Source organism: Setaria viridis, chromosome 2 (assembly GCF_005286985.2).
Source record: "Setaria viridis chromosome 2, Setaria_viridis_v4.0, whole genome shotgun sequence".
In the NCBI taxonomy this organism is placed as follows: domain Eukaryota; kingdom Viridiplantae; phylum Streptophyta; class Magnoliopsida; order Poales; family Poaceae; genus Setaria; species Setaria viridis.
In genome coordinates this window covers 10,177,550-10,201,486 of record NC_048264.2, presented here as the reverse complement: position 1 = coordinate 10,201,486, position 23,937 = coordinate 10,177,550, and the positions used below count along the sequence as shown (strand labels likewise).

The window sequence follows — 23,937 nt, the reverse complement described above, 5'->3', positions numbered from 1 at the left end:
ACTTTAAATTGAATACAAATATGAATTTGAATGTTCTCGAATATGAATACAAAATGAATATCCCGGATGGATTCGGATATCCATCGGATATTTACTGAAGATAACATTTACTTATTTTGTTTATTGATGATTTTTGAATAACAAAATCATTACACAAGTAGAGACTAAAGTATGATTACGTAACAAGTGTATACAAAGATCGCTCATAAAAATATTACATTAATTAATAATTATTTAAAATAGTGCACTTTATGAAAAAATTAATCTATGGATAAATATATATTTCAATAAATATATAAACATTTATCTATGAATAATAAAACTATATAAATTTTTTTATTAATAAATAGATAAAATAGAGTATTTAAAAATAAATTTAATATTCATATATATTTATTATTAACTTTAATGACATTGGTCATTCAAATTAGAGATAAATTTTAAATAGTTTTCTGGATACAAATATTAAATAATAATATAATTAATATCATTAATTATTAGTTATAAAGATAACTTTCGAATAGTTTCAATGATATACTATTAGTTATATTCAAATTAACATCATTTATCATAGTTATAGAGATAACTAGTTTCATATGGTCGGATATGGATAGTGTTGGATATTGTCGAATACGAATGCGGAATCTGATAGAGAAAATTAAGAAAAATGAATTCGGATGTATCCATTTTAGTACCACATTAAATTCGGATACGAATACGGATATCCATATTGTCATTTTAGTGGATACGAATGTCGGATAATTCGGATATCCATTTTCACATTTCCATCTTACTTGGCGATGCGTTGTATGATAACGTCGTAGGTCGATGTCCGTGGTTCACCCCGACGGAATACGTTTGTAATTAATACCCTTATCACTTAAAGTAACTTGGTGACCTAAAAAAAAAGGCATTTTGCAAGTGATGTTCTTCTGCTTTATTACAGAAGCGTGACGTGCATATAAAGTTGCCGTGAATAATAATTCAGTTGGATATTCACTTGCTTGTTGGTACGGATAAAGGTGGAGGAAACAAAAAGATCTGAAATGAGCGGGTAATTAAAAAATCGCTACGACAACGACATTACGAGTTAAATTACACCTCACGTGTTCCTCGTGGTCTTGGCGTCGATGTTAGTGCTTAGGCCCCACTTGTCATTGGCACACAGTGCCATGGCATTTTTAGCCGATGTGCCGCCACCACCCCATCGCCAGAGCAATTAAGCACAAAAGCCACAACAATGGCGGGAGACGAGCAGCAGCAGCAGGCTCCCCTCCACGTCGTGGTTTTCCCATGGCTGGCGTTCGGCCACCTCATCCCCTTCCTCGAGCTCTCCAAGCGGCTGGCGGCGCGGGGCCACGCCGTCACCTTCGTCTCCACGCCGAGGAACGTCGCCAGGCTCCCGCCGGTGCCCGCCGCCGGCCTGTCCGGTCAAGTCCGGATGGTTGCCCTGCCGCTGCCGGCGGTGGACGGGCTGCCGGAGGGCGCCGAGTCGACCGCCGACCTGCCGCCGGAGAAGGTCGAGCTCCTCAAGGCCGCCTTCGACGGCCTCGCCGCGCCCTTCGCGGACTTCCTCGCCGCCGCCTGCTCCGCCGATGGCCGTAGCGGGGAGCTCGAGAGGAGGCCGGACTGGGTCGTGCTCGACTTCGCGCACCACTGGCTGTGCCCCATCGCCGACCAACACCAGGTGAGCCGTACGTGCTCTCGGCATCGTTTTCTTGTAATTTCAACTCACAAGAGATTATACACACGAAATTTTTATTTCTTTCCCATATGATTTTGTATTAATCGCATCATCTTAGCTTTTTTGTTTTTTCTGCAATAATCAGCTTCTGCATACATCTCAAAAGACCATTTTGTTTTGTTTCAAAGTGCAATCTGCAGTTGAAGACAACTAAATGTCTCAATAAGAACATCGTATATCAACAAAAGATATACACGGGAGATTTTAATTAGTTTATTCTTTTATTCTGTCGAAAGAAGCTTTTTTACAAGTTTTCAAAAAGTCCTACATATATATGATCAATCCCAAACTGCAGGCATGTATATCACTAAATCATGGGCATGGGTCTAAACGGTGTGGAAAGGATGCATTTATTTATCTTCAGCTAAGTTCATGGGCATTCATGGGCATGTTTTCTTCCGATTTAACCACTTGAACAGGACCATTTAGCAAACCCACACGAAGGTGAGCGGTTCCAGCGAATACAATAAGTCCACCGAGTTAACAGCTTAAACACTTAGCTTGGTTATGAAATAAACATCAGAGTTTTACAAGGTTTCAAGAAAAATAACAGAAGGTAAAACCACTAGCGGAAGCAAAACGTCGGGGTCGGACATCCCTGGTGAGGCCAGCTGGGACATCACTGATCCCTCTCCTCGCCATCCGAGGAGGGATCCCACTCGACCGTCCAACCCGGAGGGAGCTGGGGCGGCTAAGTGCCAGCGGAAGAAGGGTCGGGAGCAGCAACTTCACCTGAAAACAGGAGCCACAACAAGGCTGAGCTACTAAGCTCAACAAGACTTAACCGACAGGGAGTAACCACTCCACCACTGCTAGACATGCAAGGCTCTTTGGTTGAGGGGTCTGTTTGCCAAGAAGCACTATGTGAAACCCTATTTTCAAGTTTTAGCTCAGGTTCTACGTTCATTATCCGGTCTAAGTTTTGCAACTATTCTAATCAATCATAGAATCAATCAAGGTATGTATATATCAACAAGACCATGTCATCATCATATATCTTTCTTACTCAGGGTAGCATAGCGATCAAGCAGTCTCAAACTGTGAGAGGCAGACGAATCGATTCGAGTTCTTTAACCATGCATGGTGAACCTAACCTCACGACATCCGCGCACCCGGAGGTCGCTTCCCGTGTCGGCCTTCCCCATCAATCCCCTAACCCGTGTCGGGCCCATTTCCTTTGGTGCAAGGTTCCACAGACCCGGCCTCTGCCGTTCTGTGACCACGCTTGCCACCACGTGCGACATCCAGCAGGGGAAACTCCGTTCCAAGAACAATGGGGCGACCGCTCACGTCTAGGTTCAATCCAGTACTAGGCTTCCTCATCCCATACTAAGTATGAGGTTAGTACTTTCAAACACTTGATCACGAACACCACCACTGTCGGGCCTTAGCAAGTTCATAGACAGACGGGGCGATCAACCGACCACCAAAGAGTTACCCAAAACCCTGCCCCGTCCATCGTCCTTACAGTTGTAACAGAAGGAAGACAACCAACTCCTACAACTCGCGAGTGACAGGAAATCACTCGACTTTTACCACTTCCTATTTAAGCAAGCAGCTACTCGATCCAACAGCTAGTGTTCAGATCAGGGGAGCTACGTTATGCATCTAGGGTTCCAAACAACTCCTATACGTAAATGCACAAGCATGTTAAAGAAGGCATGCGCAAGTCTGGTAAAACAACACAGGGCTTTCATGCAACCGGGGCTTGCCTTCGAGCAAGGAGGAAGAGAACTGCTCGACTTCTGGGGCGGCTTCGGCTTCAGAGGGAAGGAGCTCAGCTACACCGTCGTCTTCTGGCGTCGGGTGCAGCTCGTAGAAGCCGTCGGCGAGGCGCAGCTCTACACGAATGCAATGCATTAGTTAGCATAGACGGTTATTTCAACAGCAACACTTGCAAGTCTGAGCCCAGAAACTTGCGACAAAAAGCACGAGGGTGGGAAGGTTCAAGAGAGTTGGTGGAGATCAAGAGGTAAGGGTCGGAGGAAAGGAACTTATGATCTGACCCTTAAACTAGAGGGTTTGGTGTGCTAGGGGTCCTCAGACTCAACGCTGAAAGGTCCCCAAGTTTTACACATACACCCTCGGTTTGAAGAAAAGGATACAGCCGAGTCCTCGGGTGAGGCGGAGAAGGGTCGGCGGAACAGACAGGGTCGGGCGAGACGGAACCGGGGTCGGGCGGATAAGAGGGGTCGGGCGAAGCGGACAGGGGTCGGACGAGGCGGACCAGGGGTCGGCAGCTTACCTTCTTCTTACGAGGAACGCTTGGGGTCGGGAAGAAGCAGACTTGGGCGGAGGGGCTAAGGCTTTGAACAGTGGCTAGGTCCGGCAGTGCTCCGGCGGCGGCGGTGCTTCTTGTGGATCACAAGTAAGCTCTTTCGCAGCACGGAGGAGCAAGCGGCTGGGTGGCTTGGGGAAAAACGGAGTGGAGCGGAGAGGAGAGTTCCTCAGGGACTTAGTGTGGTGGCGGTGGAAGCTCAAACAGGGAGCAAGAGAAATGGCGGAAAGGCAGCGATGGCGAAGGGAACTCCGGCGGGGCTCGCGCATTCCCTTTTATAGCGGCGCGGGAGTGAGAAGGGGAGCGGTGCGAAGGCCGGGGAAGAAGCAATGGAGTGCTCTACCTGGACGGCGATTGAGTGACGAGGGCGGTGGAGCAGGACTTCGGGGATGATGCCAGCGGTCATTGGGCTCTGGCGTCAGGGCGGCGCAGGAGCGGGTATGCCGGTGGTTGAGATTTGGCGGAGGCGGGTGTCGTCGTGCGGTGAAACTGATGGAAAAGACCGGGTTAACGGCGCTAGAATCTAGGGCGCACAGGTGAGAAGACATGCGGCTGCGGGCGCGCGGGCGAGCGCGGAGTAACAGATTGTCGGGCGGCTCCTGACAGGGCGGGGAAAGGAGCTGTCGCTGCCGTGGTCAGGGTTGGCGGAGGAGGAATCGTCGGGTAGCGAAGACCAGGCGGCGCGACTGTGTCGAAGTGACGGAAAAGACGGGCGACATCGGGCTCTGCGGCCGGGATCTGGTGGTGTGATGATGGGCGCGGGTGGCGAGGTGCTGCAGAAAGGTTGCAGAGGGGCTTCCGCTGCGATTGGGGAAGGGGGCGCGAGAATCCATTCGGTCGCGGGCCAGAGACGAGGCAGAGCGGCGGACGTCGGAGAAGTTGAGCCACGCGGCGGGGAAACTCTTGAAGCGGGCATGCAGCTCGAGTGCGCCTGTCGTGGGGAATCTAGGAGAAAAGATCTCGTGGGTCCACTGGTCAGACTGAAGGGAGGTATTGGGGATAACTTGGAAAGATTCGGCGGGTGAGTTGGGGTCGGCGGGGTCGGAACTGGGGACTAGCGGAGAGGGGTCGGGTCTCATGGTTCGGGACCGGTCTGGAGGTTGATCACTTAGGCTGGGAAAGCTAAGACGGGTGATCAGGGGCTCGGATTAGGATTAACTCGGAAGATTTGGGGTCGGTTGTCACAGCCTACCCCTCTTAAAAAGAATCTCGTCCCGAGATTTAGGTATAAAAGTAGGGTATGCCGTTCTTACCTCCTTGGCGAGACAGAAAACCTGGGAAGTGCTTGTTCAAATACTCGTCTGTTTCCCACGTTGCTTCATCCTCCGTGTGGTTCCTCCAGAGGATCTTGTACATCCTGACCATTTGGCGCCGGGTATGCCTCTCTTTCTGGTCAAGAACTCTGTCTGGGTACTCGGCGTAGGTTAGGTCGGGTTCGATCTGAAGCTGCTCTTGCTCTAAGATCTCGGTTGGAACTTGGACACATTTCTTCAGTTGAGACACGTGGAAGACATCGTGTATGGCCGATAGCTGTTCTGGGAGTTGAATCCGGTAAGCAACGGGTCCACAGATCTCCACAATCTCATAAGGGCCAATGTAGCGGGGAGCCAACTTTCCTTTCACTCCAAACCGTTGCACTCCTTTGGTCGAGGAGACTCGAAGATACACATGATCACCAATGTCGAACTGTAGGGGCCTTCTTCGCCTGTCGGAACAACTCTTTTGTCGAGATTGGGCAGCTTTGAGATTTGCTTGAATTACCTTTAGTTGTTCTTCGGCTTCTGCCACTAAGTCAGGGCCATAGATCTGTCTTTCTCCTGCTTGGGACCAGTTCAATGGTGTCCGACATCTCCGGCCATATAAGGCTTCAAACGGTGCCATCTTCAAACTGGCCTGATAGCTATTGTTGTAGGAGAATTCTGCCAAGGGTAAGCACTTGTCCCAATTTTTGTCATAATGGATGACACAAGCTCTCAACATATCTTCAAGGATCTAATTGACTCTTTCGGTTTGACCATCTGTTTGAGGATGATAGGTTGAGCTACGGATGAGCTTGGTGCCCATGGATGCTTGTAGCTGTTCCCAAAAGCGTGCCACAAACTGAACTCCTCGATCAGAGATGATGGTCTTGGGTACACCGTGTAGGGAAACTATGCGGTCGAGGTACAACTCTGCATACTGCTTGACTGTGTGGGTGGTGCAAACAGGAAGGAAGTAGGCAGACTTGGTCAGACGGTCCACTATAACCCAAATGGAGTCATATCGCTGTGATGTAAGGGGCAGTCCAACTATGAAGTCCATGCTGATGTCTTCCCATTTCCAAGAGGGAATGGGGAGGGGCTGCAGGGTACCTGCTACCTTTAGATGGCTGGCTTTGACACGTTGACAAGTGTCACATTCTGAAACATAACGGGTGATTTCCGGCTTCATTTCACTCCACCAAAAGGTTTGGCGGAGATCATGGTACATCTTATTGCTGCCAGGATGGATTGAGAACTTGGAGAGATGAGCTTCATCTAAGATCTGCTTCTTAAGGCTGGGGTCGGCTGGTACAATAAGCTGGTCTCCATAATAGACTTTTCCAGTTTCATCCTGCCGAAACTGCTTATATCCTTCATCCTTCAATGAGATCTTCCGGATGATCCGCCTTGCTTCCTCATCCTCCACTTGTGCTGACCTTATTTGGTCTTCCAAAACTGAGTCAAGGGTGATGTGGCCGAGGGTTCCATGGGGAACAATCTCCAAACTAAGTTTCCCCATCTCATGACACAAGGTCTCGGTGAAGGTTGTTGCCAACAAGCAGTTGCAACAGTTCTTGCGACTAAGAGCATCGGCCACCACGTTGGCCTTGCCGGGATGATAGTGAACCTCCAAGTCATAGTCTTTTATCAGCTCTTACCATCTCCTTTGGCGCATGTTGAGGTCGGCTTGAGTGAAGATGTACTTGAGGCTCTTGTGGTCGGTGTAGATGTTGCAGTGGGTGCCCATCAGATAGTGTCTCCATATCTTTAAGGCATAAATCACTGCTGCCAACTCAAGATCATGGGTCGGGTAGTTCAGCTCATGAGGTCGTAATGCCCGTGAGGCATAGGCAATGACTCGGTTGTCTTGCATAAGAACACACCCAAGTCCAGTGCCAGAGGCGTCACAGTACACGTCAAACGGCCTAGAGGGGTTGGGCTGAGCCAAAACTGAGGCTGTGGTCAGCAAGTGCTTCAGGGTCTTGAAGGCCTCTTCACACTTGTCGTCCCATATGAATCTGACCTCTTTCTTCAACAACTCTGTTATCGGCTTAGCTATCTTGGAGAAATCCGGTATGAAACGCCGATAGTAGCCTGCCAGTCCAAGGAAACTTCGGATCTGGTGCACTGAGGCAGGAGGCTTCCAGTCCATAACTTCTTATACCTTACAGGGGTCGACGGCTATACCATCCTTGGAGATAGTGTGTCCCAAAAACTTGACACTATCTAACCAAAACTCACACTTGGAGAACTTGGCATAGAGTTGGTGATCTCTCAGCCGTTGGAGAACTACATGAAGATGATCGGCATGTTTTCTTCGCTCTTCGAGTACACGAGGATATCATCAATGAACACCACTACAAACTTGTCCAGCTCGGGCATGAACACCGAGTTCATGAGGTACATGAAATAGGCGAGTGCATTGGTGAGTCCAAAGGACATGACAGGTACTCGTAGAGTCCATATCTTGTGGAGAAGGCTGTTTTGGGTATGTCGCAGGGTCGGATCTTGATTTGGTGATAACCTGAACGAATATCCATCTTGGAGAACACTTTTGCTCCAGCTAACTGATCAAACAAGACATCAATGCGTGGAAGTGGGTACTTGTTCTTTACGGTCACCGCATTGAGGGGTCGGTAGTCCACACACATGCGTAGACTGCCATCCTTCTTCTTCACAAATAGGGCGGGACTGTTGGGATACGAGGTAGGCTACACTAGCGCAAATCAAAATTTCTACCGCGTATAACCAGGAAGAACTGCCGTATAAGGATCACGGGATTACCACTCGACGCACTACTGGTGCGGAAGATGTAGATATGCGTCGATGCAGTGAAGACGATCACGTAGTCGTACGTATTCGATCAACGTAGTCGTACGTAGTCGATCACGTCACGCCCAGCAGCTCCTCCACGTATAGTCAAGGAAAACTAGTGGCACCCTAATTTCATAGACCCACCACTAATTGTACAAGACATGGGACGGTGCAAGTTTTAGTTGGGAGGGCATACTAACTTAAACTTTGTGAGGGATCGTTCTACTTCTAACATCACAGCATGCAGAAAGTAAAACATAAACAGAATAGCATTCACACAGCTTGTGACACAGTATGGCCCGTTTTCATATGGTGATCTCCATCTCCATAGAACCTGTTCACCATGGTGATCTCGATCTCCATGTTCCATGTGCGCCATCCTCCTGGTGATGAGTCCTCCAAGAACTAGAACATGCTATTACACCTAATAGCTAGTAAAGAATCTAGTAATGAAGATTACATAGTTGCTTGGATCATCACAGATTGGTACGCAGACCATTAAATACAATAAAGTGACAACACATATGGCTCCTGCCGTGTTGCCGTACGCACGACACGCAGGTCACGAATGAGTTACACACATGCATCACATACACAAAAGGGCCATACTGATCACAAGATACATACATACATCCTGCAAAACAGAGTTAGGCGTCCTAACGTTCCAAACTTGGGAGGCCCGAAACTCAATCTTCCAAGCCGAATTTGGGAAATCTAATTTCGCCGAAAACGGCAAAGCAGTTGAATTTCATGTGTAACTTTTTCTGTAGATCAATTTTCATATAAAAATCGCCCCGATCCGAGATCGTACCGAAAAGTTACGGCTGATTTACCGAAGCATACACATACGGCAAAATCCCGACCCCGGCAGTAGATCCCATCTACTATTGCACATCTAATGCGCCTGGCGTATGACCCTGGATCTTGATTCGACCAATCATATTGATTTTCGCTCACTGCAACTGGATTTACGTGTATCACTTAACTCCGATGGAGGAAACCGACCGGTAGGAGTATGTCGTTACACTACCATTGCAGCAAGGGCACGAAACCAGGACATAGATCAAACAGAAAACTCGCATATCTCCATATGCACACATCCCGAATCCAAAACTAAGCAGCTACGGCTCTGATACCACTGTTGGGATACGAGGTAGGCTACACTAGCGCAAATCAAAATTTCTACCGCGTATAACCAGGAAGAACTGCCGTATAAGGATCACGGGATTACCACTCGACGCACTACTGGTGCGGAAGATGTAGATATGCGTCGATGCAGTGAAGACGATCATGTAGTCGTACATAGTCGATCAACGTAGTCGTACGTAGTCGATCATGTCACGCCCAGCAGCTCCTCCACGTGCAGCAAGATCGCCTCCGGTGCCGCGGCTCGTCGTCGGCTCGTCGTGGCTCGTCGGCGGCTCGTCGATGGCTCGTCCAAGTGCTGCAGGCGCAACACCTCCAAGGTATCCACACGTGCAGGGAGGAAGCGTCGCAAGCCGGACTGCTAGATCCGCGAGTTGCAACAGGCGAGGGCGTGGGAGGCGCGGCAGGTGTGTTTCGCCAAAAGGTGTGAACCCTAGGGCGCCCCCACCCCTCTATTTATAGAGGTTCCTGATGGGCCTCTGGATCCGAGGCCCATTAGTACTTCTAAACCTAATCCAACTCGGATCAGATCCGAATTGGGCTTCCAGCCCCTTATGTGTGTGACCCTATGGGTTCGGATACGTATAGACATGGCCCGAGTACTCCTACTCGGCCCAATAGTCGGTAGCGGCCTCTAGCAAGACGTGCCAACTCCTATACGCACATGAAGATCATATCAGACGAACCATCACAACATAATATACATGCTATTCCCTTTGCCTCACGATATTTGGTCTAGCTTCAAGCCGACCGCTCTTTCTCGATCCTATGATTCAGAATCCCTTTGTAGGTTAACTCTTAACCGTACGTAGCATGGCCATGCATTTTCGGATCCGATCACTCGAGGGGCCAGAGATATCACTCTCAATCAGAGAGGGCAAATCCCATCTTGATTGACCATGTCTCATAGCATGCTTCTTGACAAACCCGAAAGCTACCTTTATAACTACCCTGTTACGGCGTAGCGTTTGATAGCCCCTAAGTAGGTCAATCCACATCTAGAACACATGCGACAATCTCAGGTCTAAGGACAAAGCGTATATGTTGTTTAAAGAGAGAACTACTTCTCGTGTTGGGTCAGTCCTAGCACATGTCTCCACATGTGTCCACATATTAGTTCAACATCTCCATGTCCATGACTTGTGAAACATAGTCATCAACTAATACATGTGCTAGTCTAATATTCATGTGTGTCCTCACATGAACTCCGACTAGGGACAACTTTAGAATAACCATACAAGTAAAGAGTTTCACATACAATTCACATAATTGCAAATCAATTCAAGTAGCCTTCAATGGATATTCAATGAACACAACATACAAATCATGGATACAAATGGAATATCATCATCTCTATGATTGCCTCTAGGGCATACCTCCAACAGGGACAACCCCAAGGTGATGTGCTGGGTCGGATGAAGCCTTTTTCCAACAGATCATGCAACTGGGTCTTCAACTCGGCCAACTCAGCAGGTGGCATCCGATAGGGTCTCTTGGATATCGGTGCGGTGCCGGGGATCAATTCTATGGAAAACTCCACATCTCTATCAGGTGGCATGCCAGGCAAGTCTTCTGGGAACACGTCAGGGTACTCACAGACAACAGGGAGGCTTTCTAGTCAGGCTTTCGATAGAGGGTACGCACAAGGGAGTGCGGACTTAGGAGATTTCAAGGATAGGATAGAACTGCCATGGAAGGGTGAGTTGATGTGGAGAGTTCGGGCAGCTGTATCTAGAACCACTTGGTGTCTAGCCATCCAATCCATCCCGAGGATGATATCTATTCCTTCCAGGTCAAGGATGATAAGATTCTCCTTAAAAAGAGTTGGGCCTAGCTGGAGAGGTACAAGAGTAACGATCTGATCCGAGGCTATCTTTCCTCCCGGAGTGGCGATCACATAGGATTCCTTAGTGTGACCGACATCCAGCTCACATCTTTCTCTAGTCTTACTCCTGATAAATCTATGAGAGGCTTCCGAATCAAACAACACAACAACAGGTTGACTTAAGACAAGGAAAATACCCGTCATTACTGGCGCACCTTTGGGGAGTTCGGTCAAGCTGGTGTAGTTGAGCCGTCCTTGTCGAACTTGCACCTTGGGCCTTCTTCCTCTGTTCGCCATGGGGTTCTGGCCTTGCTGCTGATTCCTGTTCCTGGGGCAGTCCTTAGCAAAATGCCCTTCATTGCCGCAGGTGAAGCAGCGGCTACTAGTTGCAGGGCAGGGTGGTGCTGGTGGGGTCGGCCGGGGCGCCTGTGGTTGGAAGCCGGAAAAACGGGGCGCTGCTGCTGGTGGGGGTCGGGCAATCCACCTTCCCGACTGCTGGGGTCGGCTGGGCGCTTGTGGAGGAACCATCCTGAACCTTCGAGTTGGCTGGCTCGGAAATGCCACGGAGGCCTTCCTCTTCTGGTCAGCTTTGAGAGCCTGCATGCAATCCTCTTGAGAGATGGCCAGATTGACCAACTCGTTGTAGGTGTCCACCTTGATGGGGTTCAACCTTTCTCTGAGCTCCAAGCTCAGTCCTTGGCGGAATCTGTCCTGCTTCTTCTCGTCTATGTCCGCATGATAGCCGGCATAACGGCACAAGTCATTGAAAGCTTGGGCGTAGTGCAGGACATCGCGGGTTCCCTGGGTAAGAGCCAGGAATTCGTTGAGCTTGCGCTCCAGGAGACCTTCCGGAATGTGATGCGCTCTGAACGCGGTCTTGAACTCGTTCCAACTGACCACATGGCCAGCTGGCAACATGGCATGGTAGTGGTCCCACCAGAGCCGGGCGGAACCACACAGCTGTTGAGCTGCAAACCGGGCCTTGCTATGGTCGGGGCACGGGGCGGTGAGAAGCTCGAACTTGGATTCGATCGTACGAACCCAGGTGTCGGCGTCGAGCGGTTCTTGTGTCTTCTGAAACAAAGGGGGCTGCGTCCCCAAAAAGTCCTCATAGCGAGCAACATGTGGCTGCTGCTGAGCCCTTCCACCATGGGGCTGCTGCTGTTGTCCTTTTACAAGATGCCTCAGCAGCTCGGTTTGAGCCGCTAGGATTGCCTCTAGTGGAGACGAGGGCGGGGGTGGGGGAAGATCCTGTCTCTGCTCGCTGCTGCCGGGCACAGAACCAGATCTGGTGTGATGCGCCATCTGCAAGAGTTAACGTTCCATTAAATTCAAAACCTTAGAAGTACTCCAACAGATGGAACGCATAAGTTAATTTCTCCGATACAACTCTTGCTGATAATGCAACTCACGTCCTCATAGGGGAGATACACTCTTCTCATCCTCATGTTAGTTAGCGTTTATCTTAGCCTTGTACTCAACTTCGGGCGAATCATACCCTACCCAGACTCCTGGAATCCGAACTTAAGCCACGGGGTCGGGTTAGGTGACTCTCCCGAGAAAAAGGGTCGGCAACGATCCACACTAAAAAGGGGTCGGGCGAGGCGGAGACTGCCTCGAAAGGTTGGGCGAGGCGGAGAACTGCCTCGAGGGGTCGGCGCATCCGATCTCGCGAACCGGGGTCGGCCAAACTTGAACAGACCCACAGAAAACAACGTGTGGGGTCGCGACACAACTCACTTAGTCTAACATTCCAACACTTTGCAAGAGTTAAAGGTCAGACTCAAGAATTGACTTCATTGGGATCTTTACAGAGGTAGTCCCACACAGGGAGTACTCGACTCAAGGCTAACCTATTACAATTCTTTCCAAAATTTAGGCTGCTGAGGAGTACAACAAAAGAATGAGTCCCTTGCAACTCTTTATCTACAAATAAACACTATGAGTAGGAGAAGGGGCGCCGTCTTCCTCGATGTCCATACTGGACGCTCCCTCATCCTCCTCAGGGTCCTCTTGAGCTTCTAGTTGCATATGGAGGGCGTGCATATCGTCAAGTTCAGCTTGATGCTCGTCCAGGTGAGCATTGGCAACCGCCAGCTCCATTTCCACTTCCATTTTCTCCTCTGACAGCTCGATCATGCCGTCCACTAGGTCGGCTACTTCTCCTTCGAGCTCGGAGATTCTGTCTTGCATGTCATGTATCTGAATGCCTCGTTGGATAAGCTGGTAGGTTTGGCCTACCAAGTCTCTCCTGGCTGACTGGAGGTGTCCTTGAGCATTCACTGCGGTCCGAGCAAGGATGGTCATGGCTCTTCCTTGGAGCTCGATCAGCCGATAGAGGGCTGTCATACAGCGGATGTTGGTGGAGATGGTGACCATGAAGTAGGTAGTGGCCAACACCTCGATATTTCCAACGCGGTCGAGCCACGCCGGATCAACCCGGTTCCTGGAAGGGAACAGGCCGATGGGGTCTAGTGTGACCTCCAGGGGGTGCAGCTGACAAAACTGGGTAAGGAGCTGAAGAGCGGCGGACTCCCAGGTGTCCTCCGGAGCAAGACCGTATGCTAATATCCCGAATGAGGGCCAGTCGGGCCGCACAGGAGGAGGAGGTACTACTGCCTGTACGTTGCACGTCTGGATGCCCTGCTCCAGGTACAGTCGTCCTGCGTACAATGGTGGGGACTGGTACCCGAACCATTTCAAGGTGTCCCACAAAATCGCGGGGAAGCCCTCAAAGTGTAGACAGGTTGACTGGAAGGTACCATCCGCTCCAAACAGAACATGTCTGGGGACGGCCATCTGGAACCAAGAAACCAAAACCACGTGAGATAGACTCCAAAGGTCAGGGGTCGGACAGAGAAAGCATTCGGTTTTAACCAAGAACACTGGAAGAAACTAGAAATCCTTAGAATCTAAGAAGAGCTTTTTCCTAGCAAGGTTGCTTTTGAGGAGAGTGACTTCACAGATTTTAGCTTATGACGCATGCACGGCCTACCTCACTCTTAACCAAAACAACTGCCCAAAACTTGGGTCTTACGCGGTCAGTGCCGGTGGCAAGGCAACAAGTACGTCTCTCCCTATAATAGCTAGTCAGTTCTAGGAACGTCTCTTAAGCAAACGCGGTTAGTGTACCTGCAGAAAACACCACCACACGAACCTTTCGTGCCATCACCCACGAAAGCGTTCCCAAACATTACCGCTCACTATAGGAACGGCACCCATGCGTTTAAGGCTGCATGGACAGCACTCAACCGTGGAAATAGGTTCCCTTTGAATGGAACCGTATAACCCTTCGCATACTCGCGATGCGGAATCAGCGCACGTATAATAGACGTGGCGAACAACCGTGCTGATAGGCTCGTTGGAATCGAACCGTACCAACCTTCGTATGGATTACATACGGAACTTGCGCACGTATGATAGACGTAGGTGAAAACAACCACGATGATAGGGTCCTTTGAATAGAACTCCCCATCATCCCTCGCATACTCGTGATGCGGAACTCAGCACACGTATGATAAACGTGGCGAAGTGCTGGAAGGGTTAGCAAGATAACCAATAAAATATTAGCCACCTAAAACAACCCCCAAAATTCCCTAGGGCCTCTCGTACTAAAGTCATCCTTAACGATCGTACGATATTTTTCAAGGAGTTTCTTGCAACTTTTATCTTTTTAAAGAAGTGTTAGGGCTTGTTGTGTTCTCTGTATTTCTAAACCGGCTCTGATACCAGCTGTGGCGGATCCACTTCGGATCTACTTGGTTAAACATGATTTAGCCGCATAATACGCGACACTCATGCCTAAACCGAGTAAACACGAAGTGCCGTCGGATTTCTTCCGATTTAACCACTTGAACAGGACCATTTAGCAAACCCACACGAAGGTGAGCGGTTCCAGCGAATACAACAAGTCCATTGAGTTAACAGCTTAACCACTTAGCTTGGTTATGAAATAAACATTAGAGTTTTACAAGGTTTCAAGAAAAACAACAGAAGGTAAAATCACTAGCGGAAGCAAAACGTCGGGGTCGGACATCCCTGGTGAGGCCAGCTGGGACATCACTGATCCCTCTCCTCGCCATCCGAGGAGGGATCCCACTCGACCGTCCAACCCGGAGGGAGCTGGGGCGGCCAAGTGCCAGCAGAAGAAGGGTCGGGAGCAGCAACTTCACCTGAAAACAGGAGCCACAATAAGGCTGAGCTACTAAGCTCAACAAGACTTAACTGACAGGGAGTAACCACTCCACCACTGCTAGACATGCAAGGCTCTTTGGTTGAGGGGTCTGTTTGCCAAGAAGCACTATGTGAAACCCTATTTTCAAGTTTTAGCTCAGGTTCTACGTTCATTATCCAGTCTAAGTTTTGCAACTATTCTAATCAATCATAGAATCAACCAAGGTATGTATATATCAACAAGACCATGTCATCATCATATATCTTTCTTACTCAGGGTAGCATAGCGATCAAGCAGTCTCAAACTGTGAGAGGCAAACGAATCGATTCGAGTTCTTTAACCATGCATGGTGAACCTAACCTCACGACATCCGCGCACCCGGAGGTCGCTTCCCGTGTCGGCCTTCCCCATCAATCCCCTAACCCGTGTCGGGCCCATTTCCTTTGGTGCAAGGTTCCACAGACCCGGCCTCTGCCGTTCTGTGACCACGCTTGCCACCACGTGCGACATCCAGCAGGGGAAACTCCGTTCCAAGAACAATGGGGCGACCGCTCACGTCTAGGTTCAATCCGGTACTAGGCTTCCTCATCCCATACTAAGTATGAGGTTAGTACTTTCAAACACTTGATCACGAACACCACCACTGTCGGGCCTTAGCAAGTTCATAGACAGACGGGGCGATCAACCGACCACCAAAGAGTTACCCAAAACCCTACCCCGTCCATCGTCCTTACAGTTGTAACAGAAGGAAGACAACCAACTCCTACAACTCGCGAGTGACAGGAAATCACTCGACTTTTACCGCTTCCTATTTAAGCAAGCAGCTACTCGATCCAACAGCTAGTGTTCAGATCAGGGGAGCTACGTTATGCATCTAGGGTTCCAAACAACTCCTATACGTAAATGCACAAGCATGTTAAAAAAGGCATGCGCAAGTCTGGTAAAACAACACAGGGCTTTCATGCAACCAGGGCTTGCCTTCGAGCAAGGAGGAAGAGAACTGCTCGACTTCTGGGGCGGCTTCGGCTTCAGAGGGCAGGAGCTCAGCTACACCGTCGTCTTCTGGCGCCGGGTGCAGCTCGTAGAAGCCGTCGGCGAGGCGCAGCTCTACACGAATGCAATGCATTAGTTAGCATAGACGGTTATTTCAATAGCAACACTTGCAAGTCTGAGCCCAGAAACTTGCGACAAAAAGCAGAAGGGTGGGAAGGTTCAAGAGAGTTGGTGGAGATCAAGAGGTAAGGGTCGGAGGAAAGGAACTTATGATCTGACCCTTAAACTAGAGGGTTTGGTGTGCTAGGGGTCCTCAGACTCAACGCTGAAAGGTCCCCAAGTTTTACACATACACCCTCTGTTTGAAGAAAAGGATACAGCCAAGTCCTCGGGCGAGGCGGAGAAGGGTCGGCGGAACAGACAGGGTCGGGCGAGACGGAACCGGGGTCGGGCAGATAAGAGGGGTCGGGCGAAGTGGATAGGGGTCGGACGAGGCGGACCAGGGGTCGGCAGCTTACCTTCTTCTTACGAGGAACGCTTGGGGTCGGGAAGAAGCAGACTTGGGCGGAGGGGCTAAGGCTTTGAACAGTGGCTAGGTCCAGCAGTGCTCCGGCGGCGGCGGTGCTTCTTGTGGATCACAAGTAAGCTCTTTCGCAGCACGGAGGAGCAAGCGGCTGGGTGGCTTAGGGAAAAACGGAGTGGAGCGGAGAGGAGAGTTCCTCAGGGACTTAGTGTGGTGGCGGTGGAAGCTCGAACAGGGAGCAAGAGAAATGGCGGAAAGGCAGCGATGGCGAAGGGAACTCCAGCGGGGCTCGCGCATTCCCTTTTATAGCGGCGCGGGAGTGAGAAGGGGAGCGGTGCGAAGGCCGGGGAAGAAGCAATGGAGTGCTCTGCCTGGGTGGCGATTGAGCGACGAGGGCGGTGGAGCAGGACTTCAGGGATGACGCCAGCAGTCATTGGGCTCTGGCGTCAGGGCGGCGCAGGAGCGGGTATGCCGGTGGTTGAGATTTGGCGGAGGCGGGCGTCGTCGTGCGGTGAAACTGATGGAAAAGATCGGGTTAACGGCGCTAGAATCTAGGGCGCACAGGTGAGAAGACAGGCGGCTGTGGGCGCGCGGGCGAGCACGGAGTAACAGATTGTCGGGCGGCTCCTGACAGGGCGGGGAAAGGAGTTGTCGCTGCCGTGGTCAGGGTTGGCGGAGGAGGAATCGTCGGGTAGCGAAGACCAGGCGGCGCGACTGTGTCGAAGTGACGGAAAAGACGGGCGACATCGGGCTCTGCGGCCGGGATCTGGCGGTGTGATGATGGGCGCGGGTGGCGAGGTGCTGCAGAAAGGTTGCAGAGGGGCTTCCGCTGCGATTGGGGAAGGGGGCGCGAGAATCCATTCAGTCGCGGGCCAGAGACGAGGCGGAGCGGCAGACGTCGGAGAAGTTGAGCCACGTGGCGGGGAAACTCTTGAAGCGGGCATGCAACTCGAGTGCGCCTATCGCGGGGAATCTAGGAGAAAAGATCTCGTGGGTCCACTGGTTAGACTGAAGGGAGGTGTTGGGGATAACTTGGAAAGATTCGGCGGGTGAGTTGGGGTCGGTGGGGTCGGAACTGGGGACCAGCGGAGAGGGGTCGGGTCTCAGGGGTCGGGACCGGTCTGGAGGTTGATCACTTAGGCTGGGAAAGCTAAGACGGGTGATCAGGGGCTCAGATTAGGATTAACTCGGAAGATTTGGGGTCGGTCGTCACAGCCAGCCGCCACCATAACTTTCCTTAGACTACCGCGTCATATATTGTATAGGGTTTGTATTACAATATCGCGTTTCACGACAAATTAGTGGACTAAGATAGAGGTTTTCTCACCTAACATCAACAAAAAGAAAAGGAAAGATATGATGCGAACAAAAGTTTGTCCAATTAGACACTGTTTGTTTCCCCTGGGCTAAAGTTTAGCCCTTTAGTACCCCTTTTTGCTGTTTGGATACATGGGCTAATCTTTAGCACATGAGTGTACAAAAGACTCATTTACCCCTCCTTCCCTCCTTTCCCTCGCCAGGTCTCCCGCGCCCGTGCGCTCTCCCGTGTCAACTCTCTCCCGCACGGCTGGTTTAGGGTGCTTGTGCGCCCCTCTCTCCCTCAAATATTGAAGCAATACATAAACATTCAATTTTATTTTCATTGTCCAAACAACCATAAAATCACAGAAAGAATCAATTCCATTGTCATTGTCCTTAGAAGACAGCCATACACATTAGCTATGATCTATTGTACAAACCGTTAGCTATTTCATCACGGAATGCATTCATGTTACGGTCTTCGTCCCCTGCATGGGTATTCTGTGCATGTTCTTGAGAGGTAGATGGTTCGGCCATTGGAACATAGTTTTCATCACAATCGCACAAATCAAAGGCCCTATCTGCAATACCAAATGAAATTGTGAATTGCCATGTATGCTACAATTATTTTGCTTTGCTTCAACATTGGAAAACTTGGCATATCCAACAAAATCCTCAACTTCATCTTTAAAACACCAAAGGACCTCTCGATGACATTTCTAAGGGACGAATGTGTGAAATTAAATGTCTCTTTCATACCTTTTGGCATTGGGCCACTTCAAAACTCCGGGAGATGGTTGTACCCTTGTACGGTGCAAAGTAACCCGGACAGTTAGGGTACCTCGAGTCAACTAGGTAAAACTCCCTACAAATAAAAATATTATTGTCAGGTAAGTGAAGTAGTTCATCTAAGAGGTAGTAATGATCGTATATAGAGTAGTGTACCTAGAGGTGGATGTGGAAACTTGTCACCATATTTGGTTATAGCATCATTGAACACTCTCATATCATGTAGCGATCCATGCCATCTACTAACAACAAATGTAAACTTCATGTCAAAGTCACAAATAGCCAGAACATTCTATGTGGTATATCCATGTCTCCCCGTATATTGAACCACCTTATCACTTGGTACTACAACTGGTACATGCATCCCATCTATTGCTCCTATATAATTGTTGAAGTACAGAGCAAACCGAGGGTTTTGTAATCTTTGGTGGACCATCCTAAATTCAGGGTCCAATAGCCTAATAATCTCTACTGCTAGCTTAAGAACACTAGACAAAACTTTATCGAATGTACGGCTTATTGTATCCAATGATCTCACAAACCGATCCTCAGCTTGTCTAAGTGACTGAGGTGAACCAACTATCCATAGGAACATCCCTAAAGCCTCCAACGTTGACATTCTTCTTGTTGCCCTCAAGCCATAGGACTCGACCAACAAATCATGAAGTTGATGAAATAATGGTCTACACATCCTAAACATGTTGTAGCCAGAGGTTCTATTTGATAGTGTTTTCGCTACCCATTTTATGTCCGGTACATTGGCTACCCTCCTTGGAGCTTTATGCATGAAAGTTTCATAGTACATACCAAACATGAGGGCCAAATTCAGTAACTGCCGATTCCTCTTACGACGAATGAGTACCATCTTCTCAATTTCATCCTTACTTGAAGAATTACCATCAGGATCACTGGAAGAATTACCATCTAAATCACTTGAAGAATTACCATCCTAGTTGACCAAGAAAGAAACAGGTCAGTAAGATATTAGAAACAACAAGATAGCAACATAGCAACAACAAGATAGCAACAACAACAGCAAGATAACAGGTTAGTAAGAAATTAGAAACAACAAAATAGTTCTTTCATAGAAACAGCCACATAAAATTTATAGAAATAGCCACATAAAATTCATATTGTTGCTAATACAATAACAACAAGATAGCAACATATTGTTAACTCATAACTAATACATATTATTGTTCTAGCACTATCTCTTCAAGAATACCAGCCTTGCTTCAGGAGTCGGTATGTTGCAGAAAAATTCTCTGTTAAATTCTTTTTCAAAAATTGTAGCACATGAACACTGTCAGGACTTGCCCCACATTCTAAAGCCAAATCCTGGCACCTCTTAACAGAATCTGCCAACTTGTTCCTCTTCTGACCTTTCTCAGTGGCAGCTTTCTTCAAGACCTTTTGAGTTTCATCTTCGGATGCAGACCATTTAGTAATTAGCTCCCTCATCATCCTAACCATTGGGCTCATGGACCTCTTTCCAGGACTTGTTGCAATGGACCTGGTGCTAGTACTACTTGACCTCTTCCTACTACTAGTGCTCATTGGGTTATGATCCAAATCATCAGGGTTCCCATCTTGTTCATTATCTTCTTTATCTCCTTCTTCAGCTCCTTCCTCCTTCTCCTCCTCTTGTCCAGCCATGTAGGAGGTGGACCCATCTACAACAACATCATGGAACATTTTCTCAAGCTAATCAAGATACTCTGGAGGACCATCTTTTAGTTTCTTACATTCTAATTTGCTCTGCAAAGAAGGTGAATGTTAAGATTAAACAACTGAGTTGGCAACAAAATGATTGGATGCAAACAAAGAATATGTACCTTTGTGTTTTGCTCCCACCACCAATTAGGTGCAGAAACAGTAACATTGAGGTGTCAGCCCAAGCCACTTTGTTTTTGCAGGAACCCCCAGAAGGTGTAAAGAGTCTTCAGTTGGTGAATCCTGTTCCTTAGCTACCTCCTGTCATGCTTCAGTCTAGTTTTCATGAAATACTTTTCAGCAATTACCTTGTACCCTCATCCTGACATGGTACATTTGTGATAATTTCCTGCTCTAATTTGCTCAACACACAAATCACAGAACAAATATGTATTTTGTTCTGACCATTGTGCCTTGTCACATTTTATCTACTGCAGAACACAAGAATAGGCAAACAATTACAGAACAATTGCAAGAATTGCAAGAATTGCTAGATTATAATAGCAAACAATTGCAAGAATTCATAGATTGAGATCAATGCAGAAGACAATACATATGTATGAACAACAATGACAGATAAAATATCATCTAGCAATTGCAATAACAATACATGTCATCTAGCAAATATATCTCTGACCTCAATCTAGAACACAATTGCAACAATTTTCACATCAAGATTGAGGTCTCTAAAATGGTTACCAGAGTTTGGGAAAATTCCTTGCTCTTCGACATCATCCTCACCATTTTCTACATCAACATCAATGAAGTTGTCTTCTCCCACGGCTTCTGCATCACCGGCACTCATCGTTCGACGAACTCGGTGCCCTCCGCCGGTCATCCTGGATCCGCCACGGCCTCCGCCGCTGGCAGCACCCTCGGCCAAGGATCCGCCACGCCATCCACCGAACAAGGATCTCGCACGCCCTCCACCACGGACAACCCTGCCACCGCCTCGTCTGCCATTGCGAGACGCGCGTAAGCCGAGGGTTCGACTGGCGTGGCCCCTGGCAAGTCCATCTCCCCGAAGCATCTCCGAATAAAGAGGTGAGATTTGGGAAATCTTCCGCCTGCGAGTTGAGGTCCAATGCCTGCATGCCCGCTCGGGGAGCTTGGGAAGACTCCGCCTGCAAGAAGAAACCGTAGCCAGTGGTGGGGAAAACCGGATCCGACTTGGAGAACAAATCCCTCAAGTCGTAGTCGCCGTGGCCCTCCATCTGCACCGCAGGTAGCTCGAGGAGGACGGCGGTGCAGGCCTGGTGGCAACGAGGGAGGCGCTCGACATGGGATGGGATGAAAAGCAGAGGCGCGGCACGACAGTGGGTCTGCACGGCGACGGCATAAGCTGGGGGCGATGGATGGCGGCGTTTCGGCACGGCGGTGGCGCGAATGGGCAAGGATGTGGATATGGGATGGAGGAGCATGAGGGAGTGCGGTTGTGGCGCAAGTGGAGGATGCGGGTGCGGCGCGGAGGAGCAGGAGGGCAGTGCGGGTGCGGGAGGGCAAGTAGTGCGGGAGGACCACTTTTAGCACCCCTTGGAGGGGCTAAAGGAAAGAAGAGGACTAAAGTTTAGCACCATGTCCATGTTTTAGCCCACTTGTTTGGCTTCCAAAGGGCTAAAATGGAGGCTAAAGTGGGAGGCTAAACTTTAGCCCAGAGGTTATTATCTTCAACGATGGCTGGTTGCAAAGCTAAAAAGGTAACGTGGGGAGGCGAAAATATAAAATTTGTAAGATGAGGCGGCGGTTGTCATTGAGTTGTAACTGTTGGTATTCGTTGGTTGATATGCCTTTGTATTATTTAAGCTGCTGCAGTTGGCTCACCACTCGACAAGCCATGGAACAATCATTTGCAATAACGAAATTCCACTGCTGCCTCATAAAACATTGCATATTCACCTGCGTGTTGCCGGAAATTTATTAAAGCATCCCTGACAAAATGAAGCGGTCGATTCTCAGCATTATCCGTACAATCTCGATACAAATTAAATGTTCTTCTTTTTCCATGAATGTGTCTGAAGGATGTCCAAAATTATAGGTCATTTTATCGTTGCTAAGTATATATTTTCTGATATACACCTAGATACAAAGAATGTTTAGATGCATAGCAATGTTTATTAACCTTGAAAACTCAAAACAATGTTACACTGTTCTGCATTTCCACTTCTAAACTGGTACCAGTTTTCAGGTTCCCTGCGCGATGTTCCTTATCGTCACGGGCACCATGCTCGCGTACAACGGCTCACGCCGGGAGAACGCCAGCCATCCCCGGGTCACCGTCGACGACTTCATGCCGATGCCGAGGTGGTTCCCCTCCCCACCGTCCCTGGCCTTCCGCCGCCAGGAGGCCGCGTGGATGGCGGCCGCGTTCCGGCCCAACGCGTCCGGCGTCTCCGACATCGAGCGCACCTGGAGGACCGAGGAGCGCTGCCGCCTCCTCGTGTTCCGGAGCTGCCCGGAGGCCGAGCCCCGAACGGTGTTCCCCCTGCTCGCCGAGCTGTTCGGCAAGCCCGCCGTCCCTGCCGGCCTCCTGCTGCCGGAGCCGGAGGAGGACGCGCGCGACGGCGGTGGCCATAGCAATGCCGTGGCGCGGCCTGGTGCGCTGCAGTGGCTCGACGGGCAGCCGCCGCGGAGCGTCCTGTACGTCGCGCTCGGCAGCGAGGCGCCGGTGACGGCGGCGAGCGTGCATGAGCTCGCCTTGGGGCTCGAGCTCTCCGGGGTGCGCTTCCTGTGGGCGCTCCGGCCGCCGAGCGGCGGTGGCGGCACCGGCACCGGCGAGCAGCCATTGCTGCCGGAGGGGTTCGAGGAGCGGACGCGCGGTCGCGGCGCGGCGTGCATGGGCTGGGTGCCGCAGGTGCGCGTGCTGGCGCACGCGGCGGTGGGCGCCTTCCTCACGCACTGCGGGTGGGGCTCCGTCGCCGAGAGCCTCCGTTTCGGGCACCCGCTGGTGATGCTCCCGTTCGTCGTCGACCAGGGGCTCATCGCGCGGATGATGTCCGAGCGCGGCGTCGGCGTGGAGGTGGCGCGGCGTGACGACGACGGCGGGTTCAGCAGGGACGACGTTGCTGCCGCGGTTACGCGCGTCATGGTGGAGGAGGAGGGGAAGGAGCTCGCGCTCAACGCGAAGAGGCTGCGGGAGCTGGTCGTCGGCGACGACGGCGGCCGGCAGGAGCGGTACGTCGACGAGCTCGTGGAGTGCTTGCAGCGGCACAGCTAGCTTCACCGAGTGAACTAAACGTCTAAACGCATGTGTTCCGACTTTGATGTGCGTGGACATCAGCGACGTCTGTTTTTTTATGTATTGTTTTTTTTTGGGAAAGACGGGGAGAGACAAAATAGTATGTCACTCCCAAAATGCTTTGAACCTTTCTTTCGCAAAAAAAAAAATGCTTTGACCATAA

At 49.8% G+C, this 23,937-nt stretch overlaps 1 protein-coding gene across 1 annotated transcript; it reads left to right on the top strand.

Moving 5' to 3' along the window:
• The first annotated feature begins 1,064 nt into the window (after positions 1–1,064).
• LOC117842222 (putative UDP-rhamnose:rhamnosyltransferase 1) lies at positions 1,065–23,937 on the top strand. Its single transcript, XM_034722598.2, has 2 exons — positions 1,065–1,687; positions 22,725–23,937. The coding sequence occupies exons 1-2, from the start codon at positions 1,241–1,243 to the stop codon at positions 23,751–23,753; spliced, it is 1,476 nt and encodes a 491-aa protein (XP_034578489.1). The 5' UTR covers positions 1,065–1,240; the 3' UTR covers positions 23,754–23,937.